Source organism: Heterocephalus glaber, unplaced genomic scaffold (assembly GCF_053883595.1).
Source record: "Heterocephalus glaber isolate CG9 unplaced genomic scaffold, H.glaber_assembly_v1.0 deba00001481, whole genome shotgun sequence".
NCBI lineage: Eukaryota > Metazoa > Chordata > Mammalia > Rodentia > Bathyergidae > Heterocephalus > Heterocephalus glaber.
This window is the reverse complement of record NW_028258317.1, coordinates 44,663,948-44,690,709: the sequence shown is the minus strand read 5'-3', so window position 1 is coordinate 44,690,709 and position 26,762 is coordinate 44,663,948. Positions and strand designations below refer to the sequence as shown.

General features: G+C 38.8%; 1 protein-coding gene across 12 annotated transcripts in view; it reads left to right on the top strand.

Annotated features, from left to right (window-relative positions):
- Kdm4c (lysine demethylase 4C) overlaps positions 1-26,762 on the top strand; it is a 453,670-nt gene that overhangs the window by 108,203 nt on the left and 318,705 nt on the right. For all 12 annotated transcript variants that reach the window (XM_013069708.3, XM_087183467.1, XM_087183465.1 and 9 more), the window contains one exon: positions 14,657-14,850. In XM_013069708.3, coding sequence (XP_012925162.2) covers positions 14,765-14,850 — 86 coding nt within the window. In that variant the 5' untranslated portion in view covers positions 14,657-14,764. The remainder of the gene's footprint in view (positions 1-14,656; positions 14,851-26,762) is intronic.

The window sequence follows — 26,762 nt, the reverse complement described above, 5'->3', positions numbered from 1 at the left end:
TCTTTCTGGGTATCCACCACCTTCTGCACTACCCTTATACTCAGTGATCCTCTACACTGAGTGGTGTCAGCCCACAGAGCAAGGAATTTTAGTTTTTCAAAGTATTGGGTTGGCTGGAGTAACGCAGCTTTCCAGGAAAGCTGTGTTGAAAAGATAGGGACATGTCAAAATCAATACAACTCACTTCCTACTCATTCTAGGCTTTTCTGTGTCTGTCATCCTCACTTACTTTCAGGTTTTCTTGCATTCGCAGTAGACATTCTCAACAGTGATGGGAACATGACAGCAGCAGTGCTCAGTACATCTAACACCTTTTGGTAAAACATCAGATCTACAACTTAACTGCTCTCTCTCTTCTCTTACTGAGAATCATACGCAATTGAAATGATCCTGTGGTGGACATCACAGAAAATTTTTGATTGGATAGTGAATTTTGGAAAAAGATTTATATCATTAAAGCGTGTATTTGGAAAATGAATACAGAAAACGAAGGAGATGTGTATTTTTGTATTTCTTCTGCAGTAAACTGGGTCCAACGATGGCAGCTGTCATTTGGCATATACCGTCTGGCCCTCGTCCCTAACATTTCTGCTGCAAAAAATATACCTAAGTAATTGTAGAACTGATGAGTACATAGCAACAGAAAAAAAGCCTGGGGGCAGATTGTGGAGTTTCCTGAACATTTCTGGTTGTTTTGTATACATCTTGAAAAGCTCTTTGATATTATTTTAGTAGGGAAGCCATAGATTCAGAATCATGCTTTAGAAAGTGTGATCTGATGACAGACGGTGAAATGGACTGGTTACAGCGAGAGGCTTGGAGAGTGCTGTGATAAGGAGGACGAGGACAGAGGGGTCAAGTGACCTTTCCCATGCTGTGTCACCTCGCATCATGTCATGTCATGTTGTGTGTTCTCTTCTGGATAATTGCTGCTTTTCAAAACAAAGTCTCATTCTGTGGTCCAGGCTGGCCTTGAATTATCCTCCTGCCCAGCCTCCCTAGTGCTGGGATTACAGGCGTCACCACCATGCCTGGCTTCCGTGTTTTTCCTAAGCACTAGTACCCAAAACAGTGAGTGGTTCTCAGTCTTTCACTCTCAGGATCTTATTATATTCTTAAATATTGTGCACCTCAACGAGCTTTTGTTTAAATAGATTGTATCTGTTTTTAATATATTAGAAATTAAGTCTTTAAAAATATTTACTTCATTACAAATAATCCATTATAGAGGAACACAGGTATTTTTATAAGTGATATGAATTTTTCAAAACAAAAATTTAAGAATTTTTACATTATTTTGCATTTTTAAAATCTCTTATATCTAGCATAAAAGACTCCTAGATTCTTCGGTCTACTTCTGTTTGATCTGTTATTTCATGCGTCATGTAGACTTTGTAAAACTCCAGATCACAGTCATATGAGGATGAGATTGAAAAAGGCAAATGATAGTGTCCTAGTATAATTATGAACATAGTTTTGATATTGTAGATCCTTTGGCAGGATCTGGATGTCACCCACATGGTCCCCCCAGCAAATACTTCGAAAAGTGCTGTCATGAGATACAGTATTTAGCAAAAGAGGACTTGTCTGATCTCACTGAATATGATGATGCAAAGAATTTGAAGCAAGAGACTGGTGTTCTACTCTCATTTATAGACTTTCAGATAACTGCATAATTGATACTGTCCTCAAAGACTCAGTCTTATTTGGAGACAGTGATAGTAGTTCCCAGTGGAAGCCAGGGCGTTCTTTGGGGCAACATCACGTCACGTATTCTGTCATAGACATCAGGCAAAATTGTATAAACAGAAAACAGACTTAGTCTGTGAACTCATATCTCTGCATCTCAAAATAGATACAATAGTTCAAATAAATTCTATTACCAAAATTTTCTGTTAATATTGATTTGTTCACCTCTTGCATTTTCATCTTCAGGTATTTATCAATGGCCAAGTGATAGAAAATTTCAAGCAGTTTAAAAATATTGTGGAAAATCTTAATATAATTTTCTTATACGGTATGTTTTTCTTTTTTCTTTTTTTTTTTTTAAATTTTGAGAAAAGGTCTTGCTAAGTCACTAAGTTGTCTTGGCTGGGCTTAAACTTGAGTTCCTTCTGCTTCAGCCTCACAGTGAGCTTAGGATTATAGGTATATGCTACCATGCCCAGTCTATGTATTTTTCTTTGAGAACTGGGAGAATTTTTTTTTTTTGCTATGCCTGGTCTGAGTAGATGGGTGGATGAAGACTTCCTCTTTTAATTTTCATGTCAGTCTGTGAATATAAATATAATGTATACACTTTAAATTACCTTTTTGTTAATGTAAATATTAAATATTTAAAAATTGGAAAATGTTATATGACAGAAAACTAAAATCACTTATGCTAACATTTGGACACAACTGTCAAAAGTTATGTACATTCTATTTTAATGTTGTTTTCTTTACTGAAGTTTCATAGTTGTAATTTTTAAACAGATGTGGCATAATGAACATATTTTGGTCTTGTCTTTTCCCCCTCCTATTTGCATGTATTATGAACACTTTTCCATAATGATTGCTGTTCTTCAGTAGGATGACTTTAGCTTGATCTTTTGGGTACTGTTTCCATTGGTAGGATGGTTTTCACAGGCGGAGGAAAGCAGATTCATGTACCATTAAGAGAGTTATAGGTGGCTGGAGGCTGGAAGGGTGTTGTTTCTTGCACTAGGGTACAGTCCATACTGAGGTGGCCAGGTCGATGCTCACCTCAGAGAGTGGCAGGGGATCACAGACAGTGACTGAGCTGTCTTTTCTCTGTAGCTCCTTGAATAGGAGACTATATTGAACTGAATATTTGACCTATTTACTTACCTAACAAATGTCAGACAATTGTTTTTACCTCAGTGTTTATCTGTAAAAGGAAGGGATTGAGTAAGTTATTCTCTGAGATTCCTCCCAGCTGAAGAATGTTTCATTTATAATAAGCAACGTTTCTTCAAAAAAACGTGAACTAAATTTTTTGATAATGAATTTTTGTGAGTTCTTGATTTCTTTTGTATTAGATTTTTGTTAAAACAAGAACCCCTTTATAAGAAATATGTTGGCTGAGGCATGGGGAATCTTCACACTGACTGGCATTAGGCACTTCCTTCACCTCTTCCTGCAATGGGTTAGTTTAAGTAGCTTCGGCCACCAGATGGTGCTCCTGGACAACTAATGTATCTAAGGCTGTGGGTTTCCAAATGAAGTAAAGCTGTTTAAACCAGGATGATTCCTTTCCAGTACATACATGCATAATTTGTTTTTATTGTCTCAAGTTATCATTTATTCTGAAGTTAAAAACATTTGAAGGCAGAGCACTGTCTGAATTTCACATGGAAAGCAAACATGCAGTCATCCTAGATGTGTTTTGGTGCGGAGTGTTACTGGCTTTGGGATTGTGAAGTAAGCCCTCTGGTTAATTTATCAGCCCTCATCATCTGCTGGCATGTGTAGCTGCTCTGTAGTGATCTTAAGTTGTATGGGATGCAGGGTGATGGTAACACTTGCACTCAGAATGTTCCATGAGTTCTAGAAGCTGAGAATTCAGAGGTGTGCTGCCAGGGCAGCAGGGTCAAGACGGTACAGGGCTTGTCGAGGAAAGAGCAGTTAAGGCCCAGACTCAGGGTGACATCAGAGTGTGTGGCTGTGCCCTTGGGCAAGTTGCAACACAAGAGGGTTGAGAGGGTTACATGGTGTCACTGTGGGGGAGCATCGGTCTGTCTTTCGAGGAACTTCCTGAGGATTATATGCGCAGAGCATATTGGGCTGCCAGTTGAGGTAGGGAGCTACTGATCTTGCAATGTTTAGGCAGACTGATCTTATGCCAGAGTGACATAAAAGAGAATTGAGCTGGATAGGAAGTGAATGGAGTTGATCATTTCTATTTTTAGTCTTTTTTGTCTGAAAACTGATAAATTTCACAACTGAAAGGTTTAAATGGTTAATAAAGTGCTAACTTGGTAAAGAGGCGCATCCAAGTGGATTACTGCTCTGAGTGGTCAGTGGTATTGTGAGAAGTGCAGGAAGAGCACAGTGGGCCGGGACGGGATGGGAGATTTCTGTGGGGAAGGGTGAGGGAAACAGCAGGGGGAGTTACTGAAGAATGTGAAACTCAGCAGTGAAAAGCCAGAGTCCTAGTGCTGCATTTGGTTGGTGATTATAAAATCATTGATGATTTTAGATGAAAGGAACTATCTGATGTTGTCAACACATTTATAGATGAGCCTCAGACCGATATGTGAGAGCTTGTCCTAGTGACCCTCCTTAGTGGCAGAGCCAAGAGATCTCTTTTCCTGTTCTTGCTCTGTTCGTTCAGAGGGTCATTGGGAATGATGGTCGAAGGGCTGACTGCGCTGTGTACTCTGGAGCTCTGCTGCTCTTGGGCTGGGGTCTCGGCCTCTGCTGGTCAGAAGGCCTTCCCCTCAGGCTGGCCTTGCCCGCAGGTTACCGAAGGACTTTGGATAGGTGTCCTGTTCCTGGTTACGTTTCTTATCCAATTTTCAAAAAGGAAGATGATTTAGATTTCATCTTTATTATGCTTCTTTAAAATTATTATTTTTAAATTAACTTAAAGTTATACATATTTATGAGGTACTGTGTCTTTTTACTCATAATATTTTGAGATATGAATGGAAGTGTTTTTTGAGGGGGAATTTGTAAATAGAGTAGACAAATTAAATAACTTGTCACAAAAGGAACTATTCTGCAAATTCTGCTTTTAGACTCTATTTTATTTTATTTTTATTTTTTTGGTACCGGGAGCGAACTTGGGTCTTTGCGCTTGCGCAGCAGGCGGCGAAACCACTGAGCTAAATCCCTGACCCTAGACTCTATTTTAGAAATGATCAGAAATTTGGTCAGTGTTCCTGTACCAAAATTATTTTTCAATGTTTTACAAAAAATTTATAGCAAAAGTGTAAATAAACTTATGTCACAAAAGTAAAAATACTGATAAACTATTATAGCCATGAAGCAATATATATAATAAAACAAACACTATGAAAATGTTTATAACATAGTGGTCAATGAATAAACCAGGATAACTCTGTACCAGGTATATCTCCAATGATTTCCAGTATTGTATCCAACCTCCCCACCCTCTTGGCCAAGGGAGGGTAAAAGGAAACAGGTCTAGACAGAATGGAGGTCAGAAGCTACCTCTACACACCAGCTTCCTGGCTGGCTCATCACAGCCAGTCACTACCTGATAGCGAGCTTTTGGGGCTCACTATAGCAAAGTTAAGAGTCATGAATCCCAGGAGTCGTTCTCAACTTAATTTAAAATTTGTTTGTAGAGAAGGACACCATTAAAATGATAAAATGTTTTTTTTTTCCACTTTGCAAGATGATAACTTTGACTTTTAAAAAAATTTATCTTCTGTATCTTCTACAAGGAGAAAATACAATTTAAAATGCAGGAAAATAGTTTTTAGTTTTCTTTTTCATTGAAGGAGTAATGTTGAGCCTGTGTGTATGCTCCAACATTCTGTGCTGTGAATAAAAGTAGGACTGTTGGACATACCTAAGGTTGTTTTTCTTTGGGAAGAATAAAAGAGAAATTCAACAATACTAGTCTTTTGCTAAGTGTCATGAGAGTGTGTTAAATTTAAAATTGCTTTAAGTGAGAAATAACAGCAGTAGAAAAATGAAGCAAGATTAAAAAAAAAAAGCTGGCAGAAACAGAAGCAGAAGTACATATGGTCCTGTAGTGAACTGGAAGGAGTAGGTTTATTCTTTATCTAAATTGAGGTTTTCTCAGAATTAGTGGTTAAGACAAAGCCCAAGTGTAGCCCATACTCGGCACTATTCAAAAGCTAAATGCCTTCTACTTTTCTTTTTGTACATCACATTACTGTCAAAACTCTGCTACTTTCCTACTTTAAGCAACTAGTAAGCGGGGAAGTGTGGCCCTTTGGGTATGTTTACTCAGGAGGAGATAATCAGCCACACATTATTTTGCCGGCAGCAATAGAGATCTCAGAATCAGTGGCTGACACAAATTGGGGATTTGTTTTCTTTCAGGCAAAAACTTGAGGCACAGTGTGGTGGTTGTACAATGTCATTATAGACCCACATTTTGGCTAATCCTCTTTAAAAGTTAGCAGGGCTTCCTGTGATTCAAGTACTCTACTCTTTTGATTTTCTGCAAGGACCATGTGTAAAATAAAGCCAATGGATTCTACTTATTATTTCTGTTATTTTTTTTAATAGAATGCATGTGAGTGGATCCATGAATCCTACACTTGGCCAGTATTTCTAAATCTTTTTTTTTTTGGAGGTGTTCAGAATGAAACCTAGGGTTTCATGCATTCTAGACAAGTGCTGTACTCCTGAGCCAGCTCGCTAGCTTTTTTTTTTTTTTTCTAATTTTTTTCAAATAGGATCTTGCTAAATTGCATAGGCTATCTTTGAATCTTCCTGCCTCCTGCAGCTGGGATTACAAGTGTGTACCACCTCTAAACAATCTCCTTCTCCCTGACCTACTCCCCAATCCTTCCTCCTGTTTTTGTGGCCTGGGTAATAAACCTTGGGACTTTTGACTGAGATACATGCCTAGCCCTTTTAAATTCATTCATTCATATCTCTCTCTCTCTCTCTTCCACCCTCCCCCTCTCTTCCCCTCCCTCCTTCCTTCCCTCCTTATTCTCTCTTTCTCTTTCTCTGTTTCTTTCATTGTGAGGCAGGGTGCACTAAGTCACTGCATTGCCAAGGCTGGGTGCAAGTGTGGGAGGCTTTTGAGTTAGCTCCCCCAGTGCTTTGATCACTGATGTGGGTGGCCATCCCTGGTTTCTCAGTCTTCCTGATCTGTAGTTCTTAAAAAAATAGAAACTGACAAACAAAATCACCATATTATTGATTTTCTTTTCTAGGTATTGGGAGGTAGAGGGAAGATTTTGCTTCTTCAGTTATGTAAAACTTGCATAGTTAAGAGTTGACTTTCTGACTTACTGTTCAGTTGAGTGGCTTCATAAACAGTGGAGTGGGCCTGAGGTAGTCTCTCATTCTCGCCTTCGAGCCCTGGCTTTGTGAGTATGCACTGTGAGGTCCTGGGCAGGTTAGCCTGTCTTTGTTATAGTTCTCTCCTAACCTGGAGCTGATAATAGTTGATATTAGTGTCTTTCTCATAGGATAAAATGAGATGACATAAATAAAGCACCTTGCACAGGGCCTGCTCCATTTTATGTAGTGAATAAATGTGGCCTCTGCTGTTGGCAATATTAAAGCAAAACAAGATGATAGTCCTGAGGCTACACAATGAGGTACTCAGTAGTGACCAAGGGAATTATAAAGAATTATCTTCTGCAATTGCTATTGTAAGTAGAAGCCCAGTCTGCAGCCCAGCAATTTGGCTTTCACCATGTGTCAAAGCCTGTCAAAGCTACAAAAGATATTTGTTTAGGAGTTACTGCTTAAGAAAATGCCCGTGCTGTTTTCAAGAAATGTACCACCATCTTCTTGTCAATAGGATCCTGCATGAGAAGTGCCAGGAAAGAAGTGTTGTCATGGATGTGACCGAGGGGAGTCTCTTTGTCATGATTTTTTTTCTTATTGTCTTCTTGAAATGTAATCTCTGATTATATGTGTACAATATATTAAGTTTAAGCATAGGCGCATTGAACCCTGCAAGCCCACTATGTAGTCAACAGCTAGAGCCTAACAGCACAGCGCCCTGCCTGGTCTTTCTGTGGTCCTTTCTTGCTAATGCTGCGATGCCTCAAATATGTGTTTTATTTCTTGCTTTGCAAGAAATAGCTTTTTTTGCACCTATGTATTGGCTTATTTTTGACCTTGTTAAAAGCAGTGTCACTTTATGTAGTCTCTTGTGACTTTGATTTTTTTCACATAGTATATAGCATGTTTCCTGGGTGATCTCTAGTATTGTGTGTGCCACAGTTTATTCATTTTCATTGCTGTATGATTTTTTTTTTTTTTTTTTGGTATCAGGGATTGAACTCAGGACCTTGTGCTTGTGAGGCAAGTGCCAGAACCACTGAGCTAAATCCCTGGGCCCTGATATTCCATTTTGTGAATATACTTTTAGGTTTTTTATTCTGCCAGTGGTCATTTTCTTTTTCTATCTCATTTTTCTTTCTCCTTTTAAATAAATGTAGCTTCCATGAACACAGTACTGTACATGGTTCCTGGTTTACTTGTGTAAGCTTCCTTAAGGCATTTACTTAGGAATTGAAATATTTGCTTATAGAGTGTTTAAGTTTCCCAGATACTATTAAATTGTTTCCCAAAGAGTTTATACCAGTTTATGCTTTCAGCTGTGTATGATCTGTGTGTGTGTGTGTGTGTGTGTGTGTGTGTGTGTGTGTGTGTGTGTAAGCATAAGCCAGCAAGGCTTTTGTGTAAAGAAAACGAGAGAGCAACCTTTGAAGTACATAAAGTATGATGAAGAAACTCTTGACCTCTTTGTGTCTTCTGTTGGAAGTGTTTCAGTGGTCATCCAGGTATCTCAATATTGCTGTTTTGGCAGTGTTTTCTGAACATGGGCAAGTGATTATAGCCATTCTGCTGTGGACAGAGCACAGCGCATTACCTTGGTGCAGATTCCATGTCGTCACAGTGGATTTGGCCGCGCTCCAGACCTGCCTCATCATCACTGTGGCTGTGCAGAGCTGTTGCGGGTGGAGCTGAGTCCTGCTTATTCTGGAGTTGCTTATTCAGTTTTCACAATTATTCAGGCTTAGCATTTTCCATTTTACTTTATTTGGCTTATTTGGCTGTTTGCATATTGAATGTCAGGACAGTGGTACATGGAGGATACTATCACCCTGCACACAGCATGAATTCCAGCGAGGGTTAGACCTCCTGTGCAGTCCCAGGCCACTTCCTGGACTCATTCGTGGAGTACCTGGCACAGCTGTTTAGTGTTGGGCAAATTCATGGTTAGTTTTAAAGAAGTTTCTTATTCCCAGGCTCACAATCACCAACTGTATTTACAGCCTGTCTCCAGAACTCTTCCTTTATGTATTTTAAATTATTGTAATAAATGTGAACTCCTTAATGCCTGCTACCTTTTGGCAAATGTGGCCGCAGTTATATTTCGTTTGATTCACATAGTTTTAAGAATTAGTTAATGTCACCTGACATTTGAATTTTGCGCTTTACTTAAAATGTTGGAAGATCTGGAAGCATTCCCAGTAACAGCGATAGGCAGGAATGGAGTGCGGGCTGCCCTGGTAGACAGGATAGTAGATTGTTTCCAGATAGACTCCCTACCACCTTTCTTGACATGCACCCGCCTGCTTCCCTCATTGCTGTTACCGCCTTGTTTGCCACCTGAGTTTGCAACTCCCGTTTTATCACTCAGCTCTCCACTTCTGATGTGCTCTTTGGAACATGATGTTGGCAGCCATCACTGAGAGGTGGTGGGCTGTGAATACCAGGAAATACCACTCAAAAGAAGCTGAGAACTCCCCCCAGCCTTTTATTTTTTCAAATTTTTATTTTTATCAGTACATGTTTACAGTACATAATGATTGCATTCATTGTGGGGAGTTGGTACATGTACATAAATATCTTAACTCTTTTTAGGCCCCTCTAAGCTTTTTTTTTTGGTACCGGGGATCAAACTCGGGACCTTGTGCTTTTGAGGCAGGTGGCGGAACCACTGAGCTAACCCCCCCCCCCCCCCCGCAGCTTTCTAAAATGAAATTTTAGTTAGAAGACAATTTTTCAAAAAAACTTTTTATGTGAACTTGGAAATCCTATGTTTACTTGTATTCTGTGTGGAAGGCAAGTGTGGATTATGTACCATCATGAGGCTTTAGGATGTCAGTCCTGCCAGGCAGGGATGTGTTTTGAAGGTAGTTCCAGTGAGGGGTGGAATCTTTACTGCAGTCCTGACAAGGTGCACAGACTGTCGTGTCCTAGTTGGCCATGAACCTGGTAGCTGCACTGTCATAAAGAGCCACTGAGAGACATCAGATTCTCTAACTGCTGAGTAGTAGAATGGGCATTTGATTGGAGAATTTTGAATTCCAGTAGTGTATTCTAATACTGGGTTAATCTTTGAGATTTGAATTCTTCATTCCATTTAACTATTTATTGAGTGAGGACAGAAAGAATATGTCTGCTAAACATGATTTTCATAAGTTGACTAATCTTCAAGCTTTTGTCTTAACCTTTTCTGTAATCTGATGGATGTGCCATCATTTGTGTGTCTGTTATTAAAGTTCATGCTCTGTTTATTAGTATATCTGATAGTATTATGAAGTTTGATCATGTCATCTCTCTTTTGTTCTAATTTTAATCTTAGTCTATCTTCATTTCGAAATGCCTTTTTATGTTTTAATTGCCTTTAATTTACACTATCTGTGTTTTTAGGTGACACAATCAAATTACATACGTGTATTATGACAGTAGAAGTGAATGTAGTTTGACTACCTCTTCATACTCCCTGGGTTCTGAAGTGTCACCTCAGATGAGGTCCAGATTTATTTTTATCTTACTACTGGGTTACATTTAGGCTAGCGCATTTAGGGAACTGTTTACCATAACATTTCATCTAACAGGTTCTCCTGTACAGTACTGTTTAACAGGATGTAAATGTATTATATAAATGAGTCCATTGTAAAATAATATTTGGGAAGTGTGGAGTTAAGCAGACTTAAATAGGCTTCCTGAACCTGTGGGACCTGCACAGTAGGACATCTTAGAACCTGTTGGATAACTATTATTAACACTTCCACTGAGAGGAGGAGAAAAGGAGGCCAAAAGTTTCTAACTATAGCATCTGGGAAGACTAATGTTACATTGGAAATAGTTGAGAAAAAATGGGCTAATATGATGTTTGCACCATTCTTGGGATGTTAGGTAAAAAAGGCTCATTGTGTGGCAAGTTTTCTAACATGGCTTGTTGCTTCAGGGGTGTCCTTTGGTTTTCTGGTGACTACCAGTGTGGAGGGAGTACAGCATGGCCTGGGCCTCCCAACTCTGATCATGGTACTGAAGATTTAGGAGTTTCTTTGGACTGACATGTGGTTCCTGCTAGGAGGAAGGTACAGTGATTCAAAAGAAAGATCCCCAATAAATGTCTTGGTTACATACTTGTGCACAAATCATGCACGGTACATTGGTGACTTCAGAGCACAGATGCTGAGTACACAGACAGATGGAACAGGACAGGCCTGGGTGATGATAGTGAGGGCACCTGGGGGCCAGGGAGAAAATATCAGCCCACTGGATGTGAGGGGAGTTGTAAGTCCATGCCCCTGCTAAACATCGCGTGGTGGAGCTTTGTTAGCGTGGGCAGGATGGGGAAGAACCGCTTGTGTGTGGGCTTGGGCTGGCATGCACATGCTTGCAGACTTGGTGACTTTAGTTCTGAGTGGTTCGGCAAGTTGGCACTGTCCGCTGTGGGGCTTGCTTGTAGCTGGGCACTTTCTGGAGACTGCTTGTACACTAAATCAATAAACCAGAACTCAGGTGAAACATTTCCCAGTGTGTGTAGGATGGTTGTACCCCTGGGTGCGAAGGGTGTCACAGCTTTATGGGTTTGCCACCTCTAAATTTTAGCTTCTTGTTTCTCTGTTGACAACTGATGCTGAGAGAAGAGGATGATAAGTAGTATTTTAAAATGAAAGGGTCAGGGCTATAAGTATAGAGTTTAAAAATGAAGATCTAAGAGTCAGATGGTTGCAGGTTAATCATTATCATCTACTACCTGTTGGGAGTATTAATTCCTTTGTTCATTTGGGTATAATATTACTTGTTTTTTTTTTTTTTTCTTTTGTTTTCTGGTACCAGTGATTGAACTCAGGACCTTGTGCTTGAGAGGCAGGCAACGGCACCACTGAGCTAAATCCCTGGCCTGTAATATTAACTTGTTTTATAGGGTTATTTTAAGTACGTGACGTGTATATATACTGTAGGATAAGAGAATGTCACATGGTGTAATACACACACCAAAAGCTGGGTGTATTCCTCTTCTGTATGTGGAGGGAGACCTGGCATTCTTCAGAGAGCCCCCGTGGAACTGGTCCTCGGAAGCACTTAGCCAAATGGGTTAGTATTAGAGAACAAAAGCCGAAGAAGTAAGTTTGAAAGCAGTAAGTGCTTTGTTTTCTTTTGTTTGGTACCGGAGATCGAACTTGGGACCTTGTGCTTGTGAGGCAGGCACCGGAACCACTGAGCTAAATCCCCGGCCCAGTAAGTGCTTTTTTGAGACAGAGTCTTTCTATGTGGCCCAGGCTGGCCTCAAACTCACTGAAATCCCCCTGCATCTACGTCTGGGATTACGGATGGTGCACCACCACACTCAGCTTTGAAGCAGTAAGATTTATCTCTCTGTATTAATGCTGATCATTCTTAATATTTGCATAATTCTTTAATTGAAATTGTATGACTTATTTTAGCATTAATGTTAAGCATTGTGGCAACCTTCTCTTGGTCAGAAGAAGTTGATGTAGATGTGTTATTTGCCCTTTGGTGGGGAGAACTTCAGCCTTAGACTTCAAAGAGTTTTAGTATCACTTCTCAAATGTTTGACAATTGTTTTGGGGAAGCTTTCAAGTTAGATTTTGTAGAGAATAGTGGAATGTATATTACCTCAGTTTTAAGAATCTATAAGTTTAATTTTCTAAATTACCTTATTTAGTACTCTGAGAAACTTAGGGAGGACACTAGGACCTTCATGGATTTATGAAGAAAGATTTGACATGAAGCACGTGCCCTGGGTTTTGTTTTCTACGTTCTTCCCCTTGGACCCACAGGTGTAGGATGTCTAGGGATTCAGCCTGTATGTATTATTTTTGAAAGGTAATATCAGTCAGAAATAAAATTTAGATGTTTTCAGGTATAAGAATTTCAGTGGAATAGTTTGTGTGTAAATTTGCAAGCTTGCTCAATTTAAAAATGGTTTCTATTTTATGATACTCATTTATGACTCCAGATTCATTGCTTTGGTAATGAGTTTTAAATAGGATTCTATTATTGGAGTGGTTGGACTGAAGTCTGATTGGACAGAGAGATTCATCACTATAAATAGAGTGAGATAAAATATTTTACAAAATTCAGTTGAACTTTTGTGAGTCTCCTAAGTTGGAACCTTGTATCTTCTGTTAAAGGATACTCACCCTGGTTACTCTGACCAGTTTCCACATACCAAACTTGCCAGTAAGAGCTACAATTATAGGTAGAGTGGCTACTTAGGGAGAGTTTAGGAATTAAATTATATCCTCTGCTTCGTTTACTGCTGTATCAATAATTTTCCTAACTCAAAGGTTGAAGAAGTAAGTATAGTACATGAGAGAATCATTTAAAGACCAAAATGAAAACAGAACAATCTGAAAATCCTTTAGTGTATAAGAGAAATGGCAGAAATAGTCATATGTGAGGACACTGAAATAGTTATTGGAGAGGGCCTTTTAAGAACATATGTCAGAATTTAATACCTCTTTGTAATAGCACCATGAGGAAGTTAAAATGGATTTTAAAGCATTGCAGTTTCTCTGCCTAGGAATTTGCTCAGTCTTGGAAATTTAGACTTGGTTTTTTTTTTTTTTTTTTGGTACCGGGGATCAAACTTGGGACCTTATGCTTGCAAGGCAGGCGCCGGAATCACTCAGCTAAATCCCCAGCTAGATTTGTTTTTTTAAGACAGGGACTTGATATGTAGTTCCAGCTGGCCTTGAACTCAGTATATATAGCTTAGGCTGGCCTTGAATGCACAGAGACCCTCCTGCCTCGGCCTCCAAGTGCTGGGATTACAGGTGTGCACCAGCTTGCCCAGCTTCAGATATTTAGATTTAGATGAGAAGAGTGTATGGGAAAAATACATAGTTTCTAAAAATTTCCTAAGCAATTATGTATTAGTAATTGATTGGTACATTCTAATAAAACCAGAATCTTTTCCTGTCACTTTAACTTAGAACAGAAATTCTAATCTTCTCTGTCTCTCTCCTGTCACCAGCCATGTTGTGTTACACAAAATTACATTATTTCAGAAATTTTACCAGAGTTTGGATATGTATTTTTAGCAGAAATTATGTACTTACATTTTCCTCTCAAAATACTCTGTGAGATGAATGTTTAGTCAATGGAAGGATCACCATGAGCACAACCATCTGTGGTTTAGGAAAGTTCTAAGAGTTTTTCCAGTAATTAGAGTAGAAGTTTTAGGAAACAGTGTATCACACACTAAATGGATGTAGAGGAGAGAGGGATGTCAAAAGATAGGTTTTCCTATGATCTCTTAGGATGATGTTTGATGTTGACTCTGATCCCCAAACTAACGTGCAAAAAAGCGCTGAACAAATAAACCCCAAAGCCCCCAAACAAAAAGCTGTGCCAAAATGGAAATCACACACCAAGTCATCTGCTTTCAATTAATGGTGTTTTGCTAGTAGCAAGTGTGAAGTGGACCCTTAACTTTTATGTATTTCCATTTGGAATCAGGAAGTTACTTGGTTTTACACCAGTGGTTATATAAAACCACATTACGCTGGTAGTAATTTTTGTATTAATAATAACAGATGTCCGCATGGCTGTTGAATGATTGCTTTATTGTTCATTTTTTCAGTGGATTAAGATATACATTGTAATAATTGACAGATGGTGATCAGTACATGCTATCTTTATTTAGTAACATTTGATTTCTCTTTCTCTCTCCCTTTTGGGTTTCCAGGGTGTGGATGAATGGAACATCGCTCGCCTTAATACAGTCTTGGATGTGGTTGAAGAAGAGTGTGGTATTTCGATTGAGGGTGTGAACACCCCCTATCTCTATTTCGGCATGTGGAAGACCACATTTGCGTGGCACACCGAGGATATGGACCTCTACAGCATTAATTATCTCCATTTTGGAGAGCCCAAGTCTTGGCAAGTCACTTTTTAAATAGTAATTTCCTTTTGAGTTTTGAAATATAAGCATTGTGCAGACAGTGAAGAGCATTCTTTCTTTGATTTGGTATATTCAGATTGTATGTTATGAGTAAATTTGTCGTTCTGTTTACCAGTGTTTCACTGAGAAACTGTTAAGTTCAGCATCGACTTGTGTATATATAAAGTTGCCTGCAAAGCATTTTGTGGACCATGGACCATAATCTGTTAGGCATCTTTACTTCTTTGAGCAACTGTTTGAGGTATATGTGAGGTAGTGTAGAGTGGAAGTTGACTTCCATATGGATTCAAACAGTCTTACTGATCTTTTGGTCTGGCCTCCTTTAAATACATGACAAGTTCCATCTAGTGTGGATGGGGTCTAGAGGGAGAGCAGGGGTGGATTAAGAGCCTGTTGGGACTCTTCAGATGATTGGAGAGGAGCTGTTATCACTGTAATGTTGATGGGTGTTTTTAACTTGCTATTTCCTGTTTTTGTGAGCCTCTCCCCCGACCTTTCTAAGTAATGATTTAAGATGTCTTTCCATAAGTTGCATTTATGCGCTACATTTGTTACCCATTTGTAACCATTAGGTACCACTAATGCTGATATGGTTTGTGGTTGGTTGGTTTTTCTTTTTAGACAGTCTCACCATTTTCCAATTCAAGGGTGACCTTGAATTTGTAGTGATCCTCCTGCTTCAGCCTCTCGGGTGCTGGAATTACAGGTGTGAGCCACCATTCTGGGTTTATTTTTTTAGTCTTAGGAGAATTTAAATATCAGCTCTAAATACCAGCTCAAGTAAGGCATCTACTTAACAGCCTTGGAAATACAAGGTTTCCGATGGGTATGAACTTGGTAGAGTAAGAATGCTCTTGAGGTGTGGTGCCAGCCTGTTAACTCTTACTTACCTGAGAAAATAAGAGCCTCGTTCAAGGGCCTCTGCTGATCACCTGTTGGAACACAATGCTCAGTATTAATTTCCTTCTTGCCATTACTTCCCCTTAAGGTTTTAGACTTTGGTGAAGTATGAAGTTGTTAGCTCTCTCTAAAAAAAACTTTAAATATAGCAAAGTCCTTACTGACGAAAGAGATGAACACTGAATTGGAAGGGCACACGGCAGGGGTCTAGACAGTTCATGACTTTCTGTGTAGTCTGTGATCTGAATGAAGTTCATAGGAGGCTGCTAAACTTATTTTAAAGATGCTGTACTTGCATATTTACATTTCATTAAAAAAAGTCCTGGTATTCTGCTTTTTTAATGGAACCAATCACACTCCAACATTTAATAGGTGGTCTAGGGCTCCAGACTTTCCTGACAGGAATTGTGGTGGGACTCTTCATTGCTCAGGGTTGGTTTCAACACCTGCTTAAGGTTCTGTTGGTGGTTTCTGTATTTCTTCCACACCATTGTGCAGTCTTTAGAATGTGTCCTTAGAACTGTTGCCTTGGGAGACTAGGAGAAATGCTTTAGGAAATAGATGGGGTTCAGGGCAGCCTCTCAGCACATGGTTATCTCAGTGCTCTTTCTGAGCCTCACTCGAATGTGGATACAATTAAATGAAATGGATGAACTCAGGGTGCTGTGAAATCTAGCTATGTTCTGTATTTTGCTTAAATCTGAAAACTTAGCAGCAGAACATTTCCAGAGATTTGTTAGAAATTAATTGGCCTTAATTTGAGTTTTTAGCACTGTATTTGGAGTTTGGTTGAAGTCTGCTTTCTTATAAAGAAAGATGATTGCTTTTTTTCTTTTGGGAACAGATTGATGTCTCTTGAAGTTCATTTAGGAAAGATTATTCTGGTCAGAATGAGATTGATTCTAGAGTCTTATGCCTTTGAGAAAGAGTATCACTGTTTATGAGTGAGAATAATTATGTGCATTTTCAAAGTATTTTTTCTCAGCTTATATATTTTCAGTAGTTAATTATTAGCTATTAAGCATATAGACTCCATTATATGCACTAGAGTAGATTTATATTATCACTATTATCTTTAACCTTGACCACTATTTATAATGATAAAATAATAAAACACAGCAGTGAGTTATGGGAATTAATCTACATTCCATTTTGTAGGATAACTACTGTAGATAAAGAGTGATATAAATGGCTGTTAGGATATTTCCCAGTAGATTTATGAAAGATTATATTACTGGAGTATAAATAATTTTGAGGTAAGCTTTATTATCATTACAATTCATTTTTGGAGTCATTATGATATATTTAAATTGAGCTTTGAAACACGGTAGAAGGAAAACATAGTTGTGTGGATGAATATTGGAAGACAGGTAGTGGGTGGGGCAGAGTCCAGACTTGCGGACCTGTGAGCAGGGCTTTGGTCTTTATTCTGCCTCTAACATCTCCAGGTTTGGACCCATTAATTCTGTGGACCCCAGTATCCTCAGTCAGAAAGGTGCAAGGTTAGCCAGAATGGTCTTCAGTGCTCAGCCTGAGATTTATGGTCAGACTTATGGAGAGGATGACCAGTGACATAAGTTTAAGTATGAGTGCCAGTGAGTGTGTGTCGGTTTCCTTTTTGTATTGTCCCCATTGTGTTGAGATACATCTGCACTTCACTCTAGGAACGCTGCTTTTACTTTGCAACTTTTTCTTTTACTTTGCTCTCGTGGGTGGCTTCCCTTGTGCTTAACATGTCTGTCCTATCCGTGTGTACCCTTCCTTCTCCCTAGCCTTGGATGCTGGCATTTCACATCTCCTCCTTCCTGTTCTTCTGGTCTACACTCAGGTGCCAGGGTCCGGGTAATTTCTGCAAAGACTGTTGGTGATTTCTTCCTTACCTCCGGGTCTGTGCTGCTCTAGACTGCCTGTGTACTGTTAGATCTTCCCTGAGGCATCTCTGGACTGTGTTCTGCCCCTACCTTGGACATCTGTTTTTGCATTTTACCAGTGGTTGTGACCACCGTCTCCTCTCACCTTCCCTCACCAACTGCGTGTGGGGGCCTTGAAGTCGAGGTCCATGATTTTTTCCCTTGGAATCATCAGCACATGACACATGGGGGTCTAGCTGCAGGATTGATCGCCGTAAAGAATTCTTAAAAAAATCAGGAGAGTGTTCAGTGGCTTTCAGTCTGTCTGTTTAAGGGGAGGCAAGGAGACATAGAACATTTTATAAAGATTCTTGTCTAAAATGTAACTATTAAGAATACCAAGTTTCCTGAGATTTCTGAGTATGTACAGCTCCAGGTAGAGGCCCTGAGACACACATTTGTAGCCACTACTTGAGGCAGATTTGCCAAGCGAGTGTTCATGAACTCAGGTTTGTATTGAAGAACTTTAGAGGGGCTGATGATTTATTTAAACATTTCTGGCATAAAGGTTTAAGGCGGAAAAATCCTTAGAGTAAGCAGATAGAAAACTACTTTGGCAGCCAGTGGTAAAGTATTTATTTTCTTGGAATGAATATTGACTTTGGAGCTGGAAGACTTGTTTTAGAATCCCAATCTGTCACTTTCTAGCTGAATGACTTAGGGCATTCACTATACTCTTTTCATCATGAGTTTCTTTAACTGCCAAATGGAGGCATGATTTATTCTCTCAACTGTAGGGATTTCCAGGAGGGTCTAGGGTTATATTATGTGTAAAAGTGCTTGGTAAGCTGTTAGGTATTATACAAATATTAGTAATTCCTTTTGTTTTTAATGACTTTATGAAAAAAATTTTTTGTTGGTCAAAGAATTTCTTGAAGCCTGAACTTGCCATCATGGTCTGTATGTAGTGGAGTGAGAGTTGAAATACAATATTAGTCTCCTTTAGACGTGCCATATGCCAGTGTTAACTGCTGGGGGATACAGAATTCAGATGGTACCTTGAGTCTTTCTTTCCCAGACTGGGCACAAACACAATGAGTAAGAAGAAACTTTCAGATTTGCTCTGTAAAGAATGAGGGAGTGTGGCCGGGGATTTAGCTCAGTGGTTTCGCTGCCTGCTGCACAAGTGCAAGGACCCGAGTGCGATCCCTGGTATCAAAAAAAAAAAAAAAAAGAATGAGGGAGTGATGTGTAAGAGGACATATCTTTAAGCTTTGAAAAGGTCTGAAATCATGGATGGTTGTAGAAAAATTGAGGATGGGCTACAGCATTTTGGACTTGGTTAAATCTTGTTTAAAAAGCTGTGAGCACCCAATGATAAATGTAAATGTATTGTATACCTAAAATGTACCAATAAAAGAATTTAAGGAATAAGAAAAGCTGTGAGGTTTTGTTAGAATACTGTATAGTGATAAAAAGTGTCAGTTTCTGTAGGATATATACCAGTGATGGAAAACCTTTTAGAGACAGAGTGCCCAAACTCCAACCCAAAACTCATTTACTTATTGCAGAGTGCCAACACTGCAATTAAACCTGAATACTGAGGTTTTAGTTTTGAAAAAACAACTCTACATTAATACCTTTTGTCTTAAAAACAATATGCATGCCCTGGGTTTCTCACTACTGATATATATGGACTCAGTTCAGTGCTTTTTCATTAGATCATTTGTTTAGAGTTGTATAGCATTGAAGAGCACTGGTTTTTGTGCCTGAGTACTAAGTTTTCACACCTGGTGTTACTTTTTATTACATACATGGCTTTGGGCAATGATTAAATGATCTCTGTGCCTCAATTTCTGCTCCTAAAACACGTGGTTCTGGTACCCTCTGATAAGATATCTTTGTGGATGAAATAACACAGAATGCTGAACACTTAGTTCATGATGCATCAAGTGCTCAGGTGCATGTTAACATTTCATGCATCCATTTTACAAACATATATATATATATATATATATACTGTAATTAGTGAAAGAGCGAGTGCATGTGTAGGAAATGCTTTAAATATGAACCTTGGAGATTTTATAAAAGTAAGGATTCTTTGTTCTAAATAACAGAAACCCAGCTTAAGCAAAAAGGATACTTGCCCGTGTGTGCAGTTGGGATAAACTAGAAGCATGGCTCAGTCTGTATTATCAGACCCCCACCCGTCTCACCCTACACGTTTCCGCTTTCTCCTCTCCCTTTCTCTTTCTTCCTTTTGGGGTGGAGGAGAAGCTGTTTACTTATAACTAAATATTTTATTATGGTTCAGTAGTAGAATTTACATCTCACTTTTTGAAAGAACAAGCAAGTTATCTGGTGCCAAGTTGGCCCACTTATGTTTAATATACGTCTTGTAAAATGTGAGCTGCTAGAAGGGAGGAACGCTATGAATCGTGCTCACTGGCATGTTTCTACTGCCTGATCACTGGAAAGATTTCCTGACTAGAAAGAACAAAAAAAACTTGTTTAATTGTGTTACTTAAATGGAGGGGAGTTAAATCTGTAAACATTTTGGGGGGACATATTATGTGTCAAAAAAGACTTAAATTAGATAAGTTGTCTTTGCTTTTTTCAGTTCTTGTAAAGTAATCTCTTTGTTTAGCTAATGAGGAAGATAAACATTAGTTAGGAGATGTCAAGAGTTGAAAGGAATGTGACCACTTACTGTCTCCATTTTAATATTTAAGGCTGTGTGCTTTTTCCATTTTGCATGTTACTTGTGTCATCTTTGGGAAGTTCAGTTGCTTTGAAAAATGTTCACTTTTGAAAGCCTCTCAATTCTTAAAAGAATTTTCCAACTGTAAAGAAGCCGTATAGGAAGTTTTCCCTTGAAGATTAAATTTCAGTCACAGGAAATCTCCTTGAAAATGCTTCAGAGCCTTTTGGAGTTAATTGTGGTGAAACTCTGCAAATCAATTGTAGTCAAATCCTTTAAGCCTCTTTCCCTGCGTAATTGTAATTTGAATGATGATCACTTGGAAGAGACACTGTCCTCAGATTTCTATATAAAGCAAAAGTTTTTTGTTGGGGAAAAATTGACTGGAAAGTTTTTGATATGAGCAGATAGCTTCATATGGGTATGTTTTTCATTTATTATCAAATTTTATCTAAAACATTTTTGTTAGTATATGTTTGTGATACGTAGTGATTACATTCAACTTCCTGGAGTTTGATACATATACATATCACATCTTGATCATTCATTTCCCTCCCCTTTCTTTCCTTTCCAAATTACTTTATTTAAGAATCTCCTTTATTTATTTTTTAAATCGTTGATCCTATTACAAACCATTGCGTCTGTGTTTGGCGATGTGTAGTTTTGTATCTTGTTTATTAAATAGTTACTGAGCACACAACCATGCTAGGAACTGGAATAGATTATTAGTGATACCAGAGCAAACAAGACTGAGTGGTCTGGATGAAATTTATGGTTTAGATCTATAGCTTTTAGCACTCCCCTCCAGATTTTATAGCAGTAGCATAATCCTTGTTCTTTGCAAAATATTTACCCAAGTACATGTATTACACAGAACACTCACATATAACCAGAAAGAATATTTTCTGTGATGGGTTTCTGTTTTGAAAACACTGGCCTAGTGTAGAGTTTTAGAAATTTTCACAGAGACTCAATATATAAAACAAAATAAAGGCAGAACCAACTGTGGGGGAGTGGCATGGAATGCACTTTGAAAATCAGTTGCTTGGATCATCTAGTCCTCAAAAAATTTCCGCACTACTGAGTTAAGTTTTTGTTGAGTCTTTTGGAGAAGTTAGTATTAAGAAGTAAAGCTTTTCCTTAAGTTGTCCATAGCTGGTATCAACGAATAATTCATGGTACCATTTTTCTTTCATGGAGAAAAAACAGTAATTGTATAGGGCACACTTTGAATAATCAACAGATTAGGTAATATGGAATGTAATTTGTTAAAAATCAGATTTTGTGCTGTTATTGTTTTACTGGCTTTTGTAATAGTGATTTTAGACAAAAGCACTGGATTGTTTGATTAAGGATATTAATTTACATGTCTGTGCTACTGAAATTTATTTGGAATCCAAGATAAAAAAGAGCTTTCAGTCTTTCTGATGCTTTGTTATTTATAAGACTCCCTTCTTGTGAGGATCTTTTCTCACTGTAGAGTTTCTCTTTGCATCTAGGGGTTGTGTCGGGAGCTGGAGTAAGGCTGACAGCAAGGTGAGGCTGCATTGCAGCCAAGATCCTTATTGAGGGGTCTAAGGTGTTCTTGCCGGGCCTCAGTCCCAGTACCTTGTCCCAGGCCATACTTCTAGGTACCTAGCTTGTGATTTTCAGGACTATCACTTAAGCCACACCTCCACACAAATATGTTCAATTATTATTGTTGTAGCTGCGACTGCTGGGGAAGTTGACTGAGATTTGTGTGCCCCAGAGGTAGTGGCCCAGAATGATGCCTGTGAGAAATGAAGAAGGTAGGACTGGCAGGAGCAGAAGGTGAGCTCTAGTAGAGCTCTGGGCAAATCCTACAGGCAGCTGGAGCTGGTGTGGCCTTCAGAATTGCCCAGACTTGATGCAAGGGGACCAGGCATTTATTTGCAAGCCTGGCCATTGATTGCACATGGGACCCATCCTGTCATCCGTCTTTGGGGTCTTTGGGGCCCTGGTGAGCTCAGGGTGAGCCTCATGGGAGGTGAAGTGCTTCCTTTTGATGGAGGCAATGAAGGCTTTACAAATGGGGACCATGGCAGCCTGCTGTAACATCCCCTAGAGTCAGACTTCCGATTTTCACTTTTATCTATTTTTAACAATTGAAAGTTGCATATGAAATGTTGTTAGCTATAGTTAACTATAAGACTTCATAATTTAAAATATTAATGCTTAGTAAGTGTGTAGGTATTAAACCTTAACACCATAAGTAATGTGAAAATGCAGCTTAATCACATCTATAGAGTCCTTTTGTTCAGTCTTATGACGCATTCAATTAGGAACATGTGTTGATTAAAAATTGTATTATAAATTAAATATTTCAGAAATTTCAAGTTTTATGAAATGTAGGTACTTTTTGATTCATGAAGTGTTTTTGTTATAACACCCCCCCCCAAAAAAAATAAAACAAAACTCCAGAACCATTACGTAGTGATTTGATGATTTTAATCTTTGTATCTGCTATTTGCAATTTGTTTACAGTGTCAGTATCTTTTGCTTGATTATTGTAATGGCAAGCGTGTCCTTGGAAGAGAGATGGCTGCCTCAGTCTGTCACTTTTTTACTTGGCACCTTCATGGTAGTTGGTGGGAAATAGAAGTGGAGTACAGGTCTGGAGAGAGTGTATCCTGAGGTCTGTGTTGGGGACCAGCTCTGTCAGCACTATGCTCATGTGAGGTGATGTGTGAGCTCCATCTCCTTGTTAGCAACATGGGGTGTGAGAGTGTGAACAGCCCATGTCTTGCTTGGTCAGCTCTGTTGCATGGAGCTTTTCAATCCTTTAATAAGTAAGTGTAGAGGGCAAACTTATGCCATAGAGGAGGGGAGAGTATTTTAGAGTTGTTACCTATTAAAAAATTGTCCTTGGGGACTTGGGCTTGATTCTTCACAGGGTATGAATGTGAACAAAACAGCAACAAGCAGATGTGTAAACAAGGAGGGAAAGGGCTGCTTCACAAAGCCTGAGTGGGGGGGAGGAGCAAGGGTAGCCCTGTTTTAGGACACACCTGGCAGGGGCTCTCCCGGAGCTGACCCTGGATGTCACAGGGCAGAAGCTGGGGCCAGTGGGAGGTGCCAGCAGCATTCCTGGCTGCTGCCCTGGAGAGTTCAGTGACCTGGATAGCTGAGACACGTGTTCCTGTAGCACACTACCACCAACAGTGCTGAGGCACTGAGGGCAGAATCTGAGGAGTGAGAGCTATTCTTTGAGTAAGATGTAAGCAAGTGAGTGAACTGGGAAGATCTTGAAAGGAATAGAAAGGATGGCTGATAGAGAAAACCCGAGTCAGAGAAGTGGATCTAGTATGTTCTGAAAAATACAGCTTTACCTCCTGTGAGTTAGCAATGTCAGCCTAATCTCATTTAGTTCAAGACTATTTATATCACAGCCACCAGGCTCATATCACTTGGGTCTCTTTTGAGTAAAATCAAAAGATATGCTTAGAGGGATCAGTTCAAAATAAATATAGTACGTGTTTTTAAAGTTCCCCCAAAGATTTTGGTTTTAAATAAAACATTATCCTATAAATATGTAGTGTTCATAGTTTATAAGTGATTAATAATTTGTTAATATTAGCAGAATTGTTGACATACTCATATCTGAAATAAAAACATCCTAAAGCTTAAATGAGCAATTACTGCTTTTTAACAAACCAGTATATAGTTCAGGGCATACAATGGTAGGCACTTTACTTGATGGTTTTCAAAGGATAAAAAAAGCAGGAGACAGTATCCATGTTCTCAAAGAACTTAAGACTTAGCTAAATAATTGAGCAACCGTGGCATGTAATTAAATGCCTGGCTATGGACCAGACACTCACTATACAAATAGGCTAAAGGGATAATTGATAGGAGCATTTGTGGGTGGTGGTAGGCCTTGTCTTCCACACACAACTCAGCACCTATGATTTATGTATACTGGACAACAGCTAACTATGGAAAGTGGTAGATGATAAATGTGCCATGAAAAATATAGTCAAAAGGCTCTAGGAGGAAGAAAAGGTGTGCGATTTCTGAGACTTATAATGGTCAAAGAAAGCTTCAAGGAGCTGGAATTGGGGTGGGTTCAGGAGGTTAGGAGTTGAAGCAGAGGCACTGTTGGAGGGGAGGAGTGAGGTGGAAGCCTATGAGAGAGAGAAAATAATCCACGGGCCAGCCTGTGGGGAGTGCAGTTTATGTATTTAAGTTTGTGGATGTGAAGATGGTACATGTGTGCATATTGCTTTTTGACCATTGTGTGAGATAGCCTTCTGAATTTTTTGTTCACTGTAGGAAACTGTATAGTTTGACTGTTAGACAAATTCCTAAAAATTTAAAATGTTTCTCAGTTCCTTTATCATGTTGAATCTGGCAATGAACAAAAGAATGGCTCTGTCTTATAACCTTTGCCATCCAGTCTTACTGACATATTACTTACGAGTTTTGACCTGTCAGGCCCTGGAGCAGGCCTTAGGTGCATGTAGGAATTCTGCAAGTTACTTCTCCATGAAACAGTATGCAGCTATGTGCTATTTTTTAATTTTTATTTTTCATTGAGTTTATTGGTACATGTCAGGTATACAATACAGTTACATTCATCATTGGGAATTTGTATCTTTGCTATGTGCTATTTTAAAAATGTTTTATAAAACACAGAATTTTTAACGCTAAAGAGAGAATCATACAAAATGTATCACAAGGATAAAAATGAAGATGAATGGGTTAACCTTTGAGCAAGATTATGACTGCAACAGGGCAGGGAGACTTTCCCATCCTTGAAACTGTTTTCACATCATCCTGCTTCACTGTGTTACCACAGTGCAGCTCGCAGTGTGAGGATTCGTCTCTACAGGGAATAGGAAATATTGCATGTCTCCCTGTGTGTGAGGGAGTGACTGGAAGGAAGATTTCCTTTGAAGCTTTTGAACTATAGCAATGGTTGGTTAACCACAAGAATTTTATTTATACTCATTTATGATCATTTATGATCTTAAAATGAACTTCATCTTTTATAGAATTTGATAGTAGACTGAGACATTGTTCCAAATCTAAAGCAAAGTAGAACTAATTAAACAGATCATCTGGCCAAGATAGGATAGTAGTGCCTGGTAAATGGTGTGCTTGTAGAAAAGGATGTAGAAGACTAAGATAATAAGGACAACCTGAGCGGAGTGATGGAAGAGATTGTGGGAGGAGCACATGCAGAGCCAGAGTTGGAGCAGAGCCTTCAAGCCTGACTTCCTGCTCCTCTTTCCTGTGCCAGATGAACAGATTTTCCTGTTCTGTACTTCAGATTAAGGAGATATACCTTTGCTAGTTTTCTCAGAGAAGTGAATCTGGATATATAAATATCCCCATTTACATCCAGCCCTTTATGGGCAGCCACATTGCCATTCTATGTGTGCACGTGTATGCAAATGTGTTTATGTGTGTTGTGAGAGAGGGGACACTCTTGACTGGGGTGCATATATTGTTTTATTTTTTTCTCTGGATATATTTGTGATGTAAACCAGGGATTAGAACTGAGAAAAAGCAGCCTTATGTATATATACGTTGTGTTATTGTCATTCAGTTGTGCTAAAATTTTATCTCACCAGTTCATTTGGAACAATACTATTAGCAGTTCCTTAAGGAACAGGATATATGGTTGAACTTTCTTTTAGTGAATTGCCTAGACTAGTTACATCAGTTAAGTTTTGCATGCCTTATCAGTGGCATTAAAGGAAACCATGTATGGTGTTAAGTACATTTATTTTATTTTATTTATTTTTTGGTATTGGGGATCAAACTCGGGTCCTTGCGCTTGCACAGCAGGTGGCAAAACCATTGAGCTAAATCCCCTGCCCCAAGTACATTTAGATAAGTTACTTCATGGAGCTGGTAAACAGGAAACTTAGGTCTTCAAAAAGAATATATCATTTTTACTTAAAACATTAAGGAGTCATTTACATTTATTTTTTAGTATCTGTAAATTTTCTCTAAAAAAATGACCATGAAATTAGATTTATAGCCAGGTGAAGTGGTGCATACCTGCAATTTCAGCCTTTTGGAAGATTGAAGCAGGAGGATTCAAGTTCGAGTTCCACTTGGGCAATTTAGCAGGATCCTGTATGGAAATTAAAAAATAAAAGGGGCTGGGGGAGCTGTAGCTTAGTGGTAGAGTGCTCTGGGTTCAATCTCTGGTAACACACATACACACAAATAAAAATAAAAAATTAGATTTGTGTAGGATATTATGGGATTATTATTTTAAAATTTGTTAATAACTACACAGTAAATGATTTCAAGTACTGTACTTCTGAAAACACGAGGAATCAAAAATGAATAGTAGTATCTTCAGGGATGAACTATTATAATCAAGATTTAAAGAGTTACATAATCATTAACATTTGTAAGTTACATTTTAAGTTATATTTTTAAGGCTAGTAACTTTTTGAAA